The 12,704-nt window shown below is 36.6% G+C and overlaps 1 protein-coding gene across 6 annotated transcripts in view; it reads left to right on the top strand.

Moving 5' to 3' along the window:
• Positions 1-12,704, top strand: part of TNPO1 (transportin 1) — an 80,400-nt gene that overhangs the window by 51,470 nt on the left and 16,226 nt on the right. For all 6 annotated transcript variants that reach the window (XR_008574601.1, XM_054809060.1, XM_054809058.1 and 3 more), the window contains 7 exons: positions 1,353-1,471; positions 3,941-4,001; positions 4,635-4,803; positions 5,924-6,076; positions 7,232-7,457; positions 10,498-10,669; positions 12,151-12,237. Coding sequence is in view for 5 of the 6 variants with exons in the window: in XM_054809060.1 (XP_054665035.1) it covers positions 1,353-1,471; positions 3,941-4,001; positions 4,635-4,803; positions 5,924-6,076; positions 7,232-7,457; positions 10,498-10,669; positions 12,151-12,237 (987 nt within the window). In the remaining variant the exon portion in view is untranslated. The remainder of the gene's footprint in view (positions 1-1,352; positions 1,472-3,940; positions 4,002-4,634; positions 4,804-5,923; positions 6,077-7,231; positions 7,458-10,497; positions 10,670-12,150; positions 12,238-12,704) is intronic.

The raw sequence follows: 12,704 nt of genomic DNA, 5'->3' as shown, positions 1-12,704 counted from the left end.
CTTTGTTACTAGAATCACTGTTCTTGTTATGATTTCCAAGCTGTGTGTATGGCTGCCTTACACCACTGAGTGTAAGCAGTCTTTCCAGTCTACAGCTATCTATGAAGTATATGGTATAATACTTATAATAGATACTTAAAGATGAAATGACAATGTGAGGGGCATCTTCAAACAGATTATTATAATTTTTTGTCATTCTGTTTTCATCTTCTTGACAAATAACAAATCCACAACAAAAGAGTGGATTTTCAAGCTCTCTGGTGAAAAATGCAAAATCTCTTAACTTAAGGTGCATTAAGGAAGCCTTGCTTACGACGAGTAGGACATTTTTCAACTTTTCTGAGCTGCGATCTGTTGACAACTCGAATTAGAGCAGTATTTCTGTTACTGTGAGTTCTTAAGGAAAAGCTTGCAATTTAATGCGATTCTGTAGGAAGGGATGCATTCATGACAAGTCTCGCACCCCTGAAATGCATAAGGAAAATAAAGGTGTCCCCGTTCTATTTGATTTTGAGAATAAAATGGTATTCTGAAGCAACTGAAGAGGGATTTCTTTTGCTCTAAATCTATGTGTAGCTGCATGGACTTCCATGAGGTTTTCTAAAATGAATGGAAGGACCAACTGTTCCAGAAATAAAGGCTGACATGGAAGAATGCAGAAATTACTATTTTGGAAGTTGCAAGAGTCTTCCCTAAATTGTTTTGGCAGTTGTGTATAAGAAACTGATGTAGCAGTAGTTTGCTTAGGCTTTTTGTTTATGCAGGTATTTGATTATTTTTGGTTGAAGGAGAAATAAATTTGAATAGCAAGATTAAAGCTTTGATACTGAATCTCTGAATTACCATTCATGCTAGAAAAATGTGAGATTTTTTTTTTTTCTTTTTCCTTCCTGTTATGGGTTCTACTTACCTACATCCTACCAGGTAATCTAGATTTGGAAGGGAAGCTTTTTTTATGACACTGGAAATAAAAACTGTTTCCATCATCTTAAGCGTATAGTTGTACCTTTTTATTCAAAAGTGCAAAGGGAGAGTAAAAAAACCAATCTGTTCACAGGAAAGTGCTGTTTATTATCTTGGGTCTCTGCAGTTTGTTGGTTATAATGTTCTAACTTAAGCAATGAAGAAATTTAGAATCTGAATCACCTAGCATTAAGAAAGAATTCTCTTAGCTTTTTGTCACTATAGCCTTAAGAAGTCTCTTATGTCTGTTTCTTCCCCTCACCCCAAAGAAACAAAATTGCTGTGGTAGCATAGTCTGATTTTGCGAACACACTTCACAGCGTTGGTAGCTGCTTCTGGACACTTAAAACTTCTCTCTCATACAAGTAATTTATTTTTATATTGTGTAGTACATGCTTCAAAGGACCCAGGACCAAGATGAGAATGTGGCTTTGGAGGCTTGTGAGTTTTGGCTGACTTTGGCTGAACAGCCAATTTGTAAGGATGTATTATGTCGGCATCTTACTAAGTAAGTATTAAGAATTACAACTCCTATTTATTTTTAAATAGTCACGTTTAAACTTCAGTTGACTTGTTCCTTGTTATAGAGACTGTATCTAGCTTACAGTATGCTTAGAAGAATTTACCTGTAGCGAGTTCTTGTGTGTAGTAAAAATGTCTGTAGCACAGAGTTCATTGAAAAGACTTCTGAGGATTTCAGACCCAACAAGCTCCAGAAGCAACCTAAACTGTGTCACTGTGGTGCTTTGCCTCAAGCTTAACAGGCTCTTAAGCTTCAGATGAATACAAAGATGGACAAATATGCACTTAAGCTCAAACATCTCCACGTAACGTTACCTGTAATATCTGGTGTACCACGAACATGTCTTGACTACTTGCTGATGTAGGCATCTGTGCGCAATGCTTCTACGTTGCACAGTCGTGCAAAGGGTTCCTCCTTTTATAAAGAATGTAACAAAATGGCATGACATCACTTGGATTTAGGAATCAATTTTATATCAACTGCTATTGCAATTTTAACTTGAAGAAAGCATGTAAAATGTTTCCTTCATACTTCTGCAGCCTGATAGTACTTTCAGTTTCAAATACAGTTTTTTGTAAGTTTCAAAAAGTTATCCTATGCCTCAAAATGTAGATTTTTCATTGAATCGGAATGAATATCCATGTTTGAGACTTAAACATCTGCATGTTTGCAACAGTGCTTATAACTATTTTCCAGAATAATCTGAAGTCTTTTGCAATAGGAAATGAATTCTTCAGTGTTTGCAGTAAATGGATACTCTTTCTTTTTTTAACATGCATGGAAGGTTTTTGAAATTACTAGGGCAGTTCTCTCAAGATCTTAACTGGTAGAACAGAATCACAGACAGAAGAGATGCATTCTTCTCAGCAAAAATAAGCATTATAGATTTGAAGCAATTAAAAAAATCAGTTTTCATAAGCAACTTGAAAATAGAGAATTGAGATTAAAACACCGACTGTAGCAGTGGAGAAATAGGAGTTGAAAACTGGAGAACCAATGTTATGAGAAATAATTTTTGAGTTTTAAAATGGTTTTATTTAATTCCTGCTATTGTAGTTCAAAAGACAAAAGAATGATAGCACAATTCTTGAATTTACCCACCCCCTTCCCAACACACATCGTGTTTATACTGAGGCTAACAGTTACTAACTACTAATCAATAACAACTAGTATTGAACTTCTTTTGGCCTACATGAACATTGATTGGTATTGCAGAAGCGTCATACTGAATTTTTTAATTTTTTTTTAAAAGCCTTTAAATTTCTAAAAAAACAAATAAGAGTAACATTACATTTCTCTCATGATCTTTCAATCTCGCATTTATTGAAAGCTACTTATTTGTTGGTAAGTCCCGTTTGACTTAGGGAGCTATATGAGTTTGTCAATACTTGATGGTAATCTTAAAATTTTTTATATTAAATTGAAGTGGGAGAAGATCTTCTCAAAACCTGTTCATGTGTTATCTAACATCTTGTTCCATTTTGCTCCTGTAGGCTTTCTTATAAAATACATAGCTGCTGCATGCTTCACGAAGTATGCTGTAGAAATGCCAATGAGTTGGTGTTAATGTCAGTACTTACTATTCCTTCATTTAAAGTTCAGAAGGTAATGTGCCATTGCAATGCGTGAATATTATTGCTGGCCTAGTACCTTCAAAAACAATAGTCCCCAGATGCAAAATATAGAGAGATTGAGTCTGTCACTGGTGCTGGGTATGTCCATGGCAATTTCATTATTAGCTTGATTTGACTTGTAATACATATTTTTATGGATTTTTTTTTTGTGGAGAATGTGTTTTTATGTGAAGTATTTGGCTTTTTTCCCTTGGTACTTTTTTTAGCTATACATCTGTACAGTTGGAGTCCCATAGCCATAGCCAGTTTAATAACAAAGTGAAATCCCAATATAGATTAGTGAAGATCTCTGCAATGTTGGGGACTTGTCCTATTGAAGTAATCACAAAAGTATAGGAGGGCTTAATGTAGTTCAGTTTCCATCTTTAAGAGTAGCGAGGTAGAGTCTTAAGCCACGAGCAAATTCAGTGGCAAGTACTGTTGGTGAGGGCCAGCTTTGTATTTGTTTATCATGCATGTTATGGGAGTTGGAATTCTTACTGAAAGCCTATAGACTCAATTTCTGAAAGGTGCTTCAGAGCAAAGTCGTCATATGGAAGAATATCTGTTTTTTAAGTTTAAAACTCAGTTGTGCCATCTGGCTACCTCTAGTTAAAAGTTTGTAATTTGAAATTAACACTTTTTCAGATTAGAAAGTATTAATGAACGTTATGAAATGGAGTTTGGTTTAGATACTAGGTTTTATTAGCACTCTAAGGGTGGGGGGTTTTTATTTTGGCTTGAGGGGGTGATGGTTGCAACCAAAATTATGGCCCAGGTAACTGAAAACTGGCTTGCTTTTTTATGTGGTATTTTGACATGTATCAATATTTCTTTGTAGGCTGATACCTGTGCTGGTAAATGGTATGAAATATTCAGAGATTGATATTATTCTGTTGAAGGTGAGCATCAATTTCTTTCACTCTGTAAGAGTATCTGGTTAGCTTCTGATGTGTAAATCAGAATGATTCAAATCAGAGTGGGCAGATCTGGTCTACCATCCATTCAATGCAGAATTAGCTTTCTGGGAAAGGTGTGCTGTTCCAAATACTAAAGGCAAGTGCTGCCGTGTTTGTTGGAAAATAATCTGTGGGCTTTCATGCTTTGCCCCTCCCACTCAATTTAGGCAGAGCTGGGATACAATTACACATGAACTACGGTAACAATGCAGCCTAAAAAAATGTTCAGAATCAGTTCTAAGGCCTTCTAAATTGAATACACAGCTTTTTCCATCACTACATTTTAGAATACTTCTGTATACCAGAATTTCTCTATCACTTCTTCCCATCAAGGGAGTTTTTTAACAAGAAGGATACTTTGCGCGGGTGCTTACCTCTCTTGCTTCTGTCTTCCTGCCATTTTTCTGGTAAATGCAGCAGCAGAATGCAGGAACAATGGCATTTTCAGTTAGCTGGGCAGCACAAGTGGGATGTGAATCCTTTATATGCTTATAAATCTTGAAGTAAAATTACATTCTTAACTTCCTTCAGCAATATAATTGGAGTAGTGTATCTGATAAAACATTTTGATGACAGGGGGATGTTGAAGAGGATGAAGCTATTCCAGATAGTGAGCAGGACATAAGACCTCGTTTTCATCGTTCACGGACAGTGGCTCAGCAGCATGAAGAAGATGGTATTGAAGATGATGACGATGATGATGATGAACTTGATGATGATGATACTATTTCCGACTGGAATTTAAGTATGTCAGAGTAATGTGTAAAATGTTTTAAAATAGATCTACTTACATAATACAAGAACCACAGTAAAAAGAGGACTTTGTATATAGCAATACTGAAGCTTTGCTTTTGAATACAAAAAGAACTATCTGCTGATGTAATTGGTGGATGGGGTGGAAGGGGGGAGTCTATCAGATGACACTTTGACTATGTAACTGTATTGGCAAAAGCTAGCCATCGGTAAGCTTATTTCTTATTTTGAATATGGCAGATCAAGCTACAAACATTTACTGGATACAATTCAACAGAATTTTGGGACTTAGAATTTTTATTCTACAAGATAACAAAAATCATGTATCACCTGTTTAACTTCAGTGTAAAAAAAAGCCCAATATAAATTCTGTAATACAAGCATTCTTTATAAAACCACTTTAGCAAAACGTTTTTCTAGACATGACAACAGCACAGCAGAAAACCAGAGTAAGGATTTCTGAATCATGTTTTGCAGTTGTTCCTGATTTTTCTTTTATGAGCCTTTGTTTCCTAAAAATATGAGATTAAAACTTTCAAACAAATTTTGAGGTCTTCCTCTTTATATTGGTGTATCACAGAATAGGAATAAGGTATAAAAGCTCAGAGCAGAGGCCTGCAAATTCCTTTCAATCTCTAGAGTTGGGTGATTTTGCCTTTTTTTGCTTTGAGACATGGATCATGTTTGCGCATTTTCTTTTGAATCAAATGCTAATATTTTTAGGCCATTTCTCCTTAATTTTTCCAATATGTTACATTCGTGTCACAGACCTTCCCTTTTCCTTAGTCTTATGCCATCCTGAAATCATGTATTGTATATAATGTTGTAATATAATGGTGTGTTTTGGTGTGTTAATGGTATGTGTCAGTGAGTGTTTTAATATCGCCACTGTGTAAGTCCTTCTAGTAGCTACTTAAGTGCTGCAAAACTGCCTTTCTAAGAGCTGTGGCTTTGCACCAGAGCACAGTGGATAACTGTGTATTGTAATGAAGTATCTTTCCTCCTAATGCCCTGAGACTTCACTGGCAAGTCAAAGTTAAAATGAGGATTATATTGCCTAACTACAACTACTTGTATAATAAGCATAGATTAACACTGTTAATTCCCCTCAGGGAAATGTTCTGCTGCTGCTCTAGACGTCCTAGCCAATGTATTTCGTGATGAACTTCTGCCACACATCTTGCCCCTTTTGAAAGAATTGCTCTTCCATCCTGAATGGGTAGTTAAAGAATCTGGTATCCTTGTTCTTGGAGCAATTGCTGAAGGTAAGGCAACAGTGCATATCAGGTTGCTGAATTTTTGACTGGTTTGAAAGCATCCCTGTGATTCCTTCCAGGTGAATTTACTTATGAAAACAAGTATATATATAAACCAGTATAAGCTGGTTTGATTTTGGTGATTAATCTCTATGTCTACTAATTGGTGACTGCAGTTATGTAATTTTTCATTTTCAAATTATGCATGTTTAGGAGGCTAAATAACTTAGATAATTCATTTTATTTCTCCCTTTCCTAATTCTGCAGCATATATTTATTTGTCTCATGAAATACTACCTTGATTTCATGGAAGAGGAATATTTAATAAATTTGAGCCTTACATTTCATTTAAGTGTTTTCAGAAATGGAAAAGACTACTCGTGTGACTTCGCGTGCCCTGAGCTGCTTTTTCTGGATAGTTCTCCAACTTAAATATGATAACTTCCATGCCTTTGTACTTACTCACAGGCTTGCTTGGCTCCTTGCCTGCATTTCCAGCATCTCTGTCCCTTTTGCAAGCTGAAGGAATACATTTGGGTCCATGCCTGGTTCTTTTGCCACAGTGCTTAGTGAACATAATTTTTTCTTTGTTGCTAGAAAATTTTTTTGTTGGTTATGATTTCAAGTCAAGCAATGTAAAAGTTAGCACTTTTTGCAAATCTCAGTGTATTACTGCCCTTGCTGGCTTGAAACGTGTAGCTTTTATTGCTGGTCAGTATTTGTGTGATATTAAGAGAAAAGAAGAAATTTAAATTTCTTAAGGAATCCTTTTTAAGGATGTCACGATTTGTTGTCAAGACCGAGTCTTTCTCTACTTGTCTTGGTTACTCTGAGCAGACTGACGTAGGACCTCCAGGCTCTATAAACTCATTTTATTTGCATGTACTTGCCATACTGCATTTAATAAAGCAGAATTCCTGGAGATTGAGGAAGCTCTGAAGTAGAAGTGTAGTTGAAATGAGTGTAAGTTTAATTGGGGATTTTCATTATTGTTTATGTAAGGTTTCTTTTCAGGACTTAATATAAATTAAGTAGACTTGCTTTGTATATTGCTGAAATCTATTCCTATGTGATAGAGAGTGAAACTATGTCCTTCCAGAAAATAGAAAACAATATAACTTTTTGTTAGTTCTGGAACTCCAATAGCTATATTTTTCCTTGTAGGCTGCATGCAGGGTATGATTCCATATCTTCCAGAGCTGATCCCTCACCTTATTCAGTGCCTCTCCGACAAAAAGGCTCTTGTGCGCTCCATTACATGCTGGACTCTTAGTCGCTATGCACACTGGGTAGTCAGTCAACCCCCAGACACATACTTGAAGCCATTAATGACTGAGTTGCTAAAGCGTATCCTGGATAGCAACAAGAGAGTACAAGAAGCTGCCTGCAGGTAAGCCAAAGCTTAAGCAAAAAGCACTATCCATGACACTGTTTTTTTATGGGAAACTGTTTTAATGCCTTTATCAATGAATGCATGACTCCATTTCTAGCTCTTAATCTATTTCTTTCTCTTTTAAATTGGAGTAGACGCAGCTTCTTTTGGAGTAGTTACAAGTTACTCTGAGTGGTAATAGCATGAAAAAGAGTTAATTTGTATTTCTCTTGTCCAGTTTGTTTTCAGAGTGTATGAATCACCAAAGTAAATAATTTATTGTAGTAAAAGAAACTGTTTGTGACACTTGTTTGTTTTCAATATATGATGTTTCATTGACCACAAGTCTGGCTTTTTTTAATATGCCTATGAACAAGGTCAATACTGATTGCAATGGAAAACTATCTTGTCATTGGATTACTGATGGTGTTTATATTTAGCTCAGGATTACCAAAACATTTGGGTTATGATTATTTTAAGGGATATTCCCTTTCTCTTCAAGGGAGATCCTGGATGATAAGATTCCCTTCTCCCCCTTGTCTGCTGATACTAAAAAAAAAAAAAAAAAAAAAAAAAGCTCCATTAATGGACACACCATTAATGGAATGGGAATGGGTGCACCTCTTGTGCAGGAAGTACATAAAATAAAGCTTTTACGTGTCAGTTTGTGTGGGGCAGGAGTGTACACAGCAGACTGCCAAGAAGGTTTCTTCATAAAGCAGAGTTAGACCTGGATCTGACTGCATGCTTAACACTTGAAACATGCAAATTGTATTATTGTTTTTGTTGTTGTTGTTGTTGTTAATTATTCCCCACCCTCAAATACCGGTAGTGCTGAAGGGCAAGGTTGACGTCAGAGTTCTTGTGCTAAGCTTTGCACAAAAAGGGTAGATGTATCCTTGCCTGAGAACAGATATAGTGAATTTAATGAAATGTACTTAGTTAAGATTTGAGTATTAAACACTGTTTCCTTTTTTTCTCTAAACCTTTTAAAACATTGGGCTAGCAAATTTGTTGAGCTTTAACATCTGTTCCATTCTGTCTTTTCATAGTGATAGTCTTGTTTCAGTCCTGAATGAGCAGGAAAATGGTGATATGAAGACTACTTGCTTCACACATTTTCAGACCCAAGGAATCAGATTATGTACAGATGCTATTCAAAACAAAACAAAACCCCACAACAACAAATAAAAACCCCCACACTTCTGTTCATACTTTCCTTGTCAAAAACATGACTGAAATGCGCATGTAGTTGAACACAGCTCTGTTGCAGTTGTTAAATGCCCTCATGTAGTGCTTATGAAGGAAGTGCAATGAGCAGTGGAAACTGTTAAAGTAATAAGAAAGAGATAGAATAGAAATGTTAAAAATAATGATAGACCTGATTTTTTTATATTCAAAGTTCAATATCATATTTATAATATGTTTTGAAATGCTTTCTTTAGAGCAGAGATTGATTAAAATTACTGTTGCAGGTAAAAAATAAACTGGTAAACTCCACTTTAAGGAAAATGCAGAGCTGTTACAAGCCAAAACATACTAGCTTTCTAAATTGCAAGGAAATACAATGGTCCTTCTCAGAGGGGAGGAAAATGTGCATTCCTACAGTGAATAGTTGCACCAAGTTAGGATTGTTCAGCTTGGAGAAAAAAAGGCTCCAGGGAGATCTAATTGCGGCCTTCCAGTACCTGAAGGGGCCTACAGGAAAGATGGTGAGGGACTGTTTATCAGGGAGTGTAGTGACAGGACAAGGGGTAATGGGTTTAAGCTGAAGGAGGGTCGATTTAGATTAGATGTTAGAAATACATTCTCTACTGTTAGAGTAGTGAGGTACTGGAACAGGTTGCCCAGAGAGGTGGTGGAGGCCCCATCCCTGGAAGTGTTCAAGACCAGGTTGGATGAGGCTTTGGGCAACCTGGTCTAGTGGAGGGTGTCCCTGCCCGCAGCAGGGGGTTGGAACTAGATGATCTTTGAGGTCCCTTCCAACCCAAACCATTCTATGATTCTATGAAATTGAAAATTGGTCATAGGATTCTGTATGTTCTCATTGCTAACTGTATCATAGCAGATGTCTAAATTTTGGTACTATTGAGAAAGTGCTCCTTAAGTTGGTGACACTTGAAAAGATATTTTACTGAAACATGTTTTCCTGCTTATGTCTTGTGCCTTTCTGAAAGAATACTTCATAATAATATAATAAAATCATAAATAAAATAAGAATGCTAGCCACTTAGTGTTCACAGTTGCATTGTTAAGAAAAAGGCATTTCTGTATTTGGTAGCACACTAGTAGGGGATTGTTCACCTCATGCAGTGATGCACGCATTTTTAGTGCAGGGACAGGCTAATAATAATCTTGTTGACACAAGCTAGGCCAGTAAATCTTCAATAGGTCATAATATTTTCTTTTTCTGAAGTAGCATTGCGGGGGAGGTGGGGGCGCGGGCAGGCAGGGGATGTTTGTTTTGGGTGGAGTTTTTTAATGCTGTTCAAACACTTGACAGACAACCTGAAAAACTTCCATGATGCTGTGATGTGTGCTTTGACCAAGGCTGGCTAAAATTGTTCATTCCCTGTCTTTATTTTTCCATGTCTTGCTGTATCTGTTTTTCTATGTAGTGAACTGCTGAAAGTACAGGCTGATGTTGTACTGGCACAATGGCACTAGGGTTCAAGGTGCAGCTACAGCATACATTAAAGATAGTGGGCCATTTTTTAACTTAAGTAAACAGCTTTTGTTACTATTTCAGTTAGTATATTGAAACTCGTGTACAGTAACACTTTTCTTGGTGGGGGCTTCCTACGTATACATAATGGGGTTTACAGCAATATTTTTTAATTTTGTTCATCACAATGTAAGAGCTGAATCCTTATGCGTTCAATCAAAACAGATCGAAGTTACCTCAGTAATACCATTTTCAAAACATGTCTTGGATGAATTTGAGGACTATGTAGTTTTATGTTTAAACAGAAGTGGCTAGTGTGAGGCATTTTGGGGTCGTCTTGTTTGTTTTGGTTTTTTTCCAAGATACTAACTGACCTGTTTTTTTGTCCCTCAGTGCCTTTGCTACTCTAGAAGAGGAGGCTTGTACAGAGCTTGTTCCTTATCTTGCATATATACTTGACACTTTGGTCTTCGCATTTAGTAAATACCAGCATAAAAACCTGCTCATTCTTTATGATGCTATAGGAACTCTAGCAGATTCTGTAGGACATCATCTAAATAAACCAGTGAGTATAACTTACGTTCTGCAGAAGCACTCCTCATAATTGAAAAAGTGTTTTGGTGTTTTTTGTAGTGTGCTTTACATGTTATAAACCAGAAATGCTGATATTTCTGTGCAGGTTTTGATTATACTAAATATTTACAAGTAAAATACATAGACTGCATGTAATTTGCCCACTATACAAATATTTGCCATTTTGAATAAACGATTGTGTGTGTGGTGGCTTGTGAAATGTGCTTCTCATTGTGATTTTTTTCCTTACGCTGAGAATTTTTTGACTCAGAGGAGATACATATATCAATATAGGTACAAAATGGGACTGTAGAGAAATCAGTGGACTGAGGGTTTTAATTTCTAATGACAACACTTTTTTTTGTAACCACTTTCAGTATAGCTAAGCTGCTCCCTGTGTCTCTTTCCAATGTATTGGAGCACATCATCACTAGAAATTGTTGTATCAGAGAGTGAGACAGGCATTCATTTTATATATAAAAACACAGAATCCTTTGGACAAAGCACAGATAACACACAGGCAGATATAGTGGGGGTTTTTTTAGTGTATGTATGTTAATTAATAGAATATGCATACATGACATGTGTGCATCTTCTTACAATGGTTACTGAAGTGCTTCACATGACATAGACACATTAGAATAACACAGTTTGATTTGTGTCCATGGCATTTTACTTGCCATCTGAGACCCCATACCATTAAAGGATCTCTTTTTCAATCTCTCTCTGGCCCTGGCCGCCTTGACATTTGACAGCACCAGGAGGAAGCTAAATGGGAACTCCTGGTGATGGTGGGACTTTCTTTAGTCACTTAGAATTCTGTAATTTTGGTCATAGCATTAGCTGGCAGCATCTGTTGGCTCTATAGATACCTTCTGGGAGCAACGGCACTTTAGGGATGCCTTGCCTAATGGCCTTGTGACTGTGGCTGTGCAGTGGCAGGGAAGATGCACCAGCTTTATACAGAATGGGTAAGTGTGCCCTTCTGGAGGGACAGGAAATTACTTTCTTCGTGGATGGTTAGTTGCTTGAGGAAGAAGTTTCAGGAATTTGGGGGGATAGGGTTGCAGCATCAAGGCAATGGGAAATGATTGAGAAAAGCAGGTGGCAGACGCACAGCCAGATTGCATTGCTAGTAAAATCATTTTCCATAGGCCCTGAGGTAATCATATAGATTTGTAACAACCCAGACAGCTATTAAAAGTTGCTAGACTGAAACCAAATCTGGCGGAAAAGATTCACTCTGCAAAGGTGCTGTGCTTCAGCAAAAAATCTTAAGACACAAACTATAAATTGTAATATTAAACTACTTCTACATATAGCAACAATGATTGAATTATGGTACTTCGGGGTGTGGGGTTTTTTAAAAAAGTAAAATATATATCAATTCTTAATACATCCGTTTTCTAGCTTTGAAATAAAATAGTATGCAGTGAAGTGTTTCAGCAGCTGATGCATTTTCATCCTAAACAGGAGTATATTCAGATGCTAATGCCCCCATTAATCCAGAAGTGGAACATGTTGAAGGATGAAGATAAAGATCTCTTCCCTTTATTAGAGGTAAATGTTAAAATTTGAATATTTTTTATCAACCTTTTTTAGGAATTCCACTTTCTACTAAAGATGCTCCTACTAGGAGGTATGACTATAAGAATTCCCATTATGGAGAAAATATTCTGACTGTAGTAAGAAAAATTTGTGACTGAGGAAATGTCATTAGGTTTAGCAGAAATGTTTTAGATTTCTTGGGGGGGGGGGGCATTCTGGAGTGTTTTCTTTGATGGGATTCTTCTAGAAAAAAAAAAAATAAATGTTGCATCCCCCTTTTATTCTTGACTTCTCTCTCCTTGCTCTCACTTCATCCCTCCATTAAAACTATTGTCAGACGAGCTGAAGGTATGAACCAGACCACGTAGTCTATTCTGTACTTTCTGAGTGAGAAGCAGGAAAGCATCTCTAGAAAAATCAATTTCATAACTCTTAGGTAATGTCAGGGCTTATACCTGGTCGAGATACTAAAGCTTAGT

This window comes from Grus americana, chromosome Z, assembly GCF_028858705.1.
Source record: "Grus americana isolate bGruAme1 chromosome Z, bGruAme1.mat, whole genome shotgun sequence".
Classification (NCBI taxonomy): domain Eukaryota; kingdom Metazoa; phylum Chordata; class Aves; order Gruiformes; family Gruidae; genus Grus; species Grus americana.
Note: the sequence above shows the minus strand (reverse complement) of the source record. Positions and strands in the feature narration are given on the sequence as shown.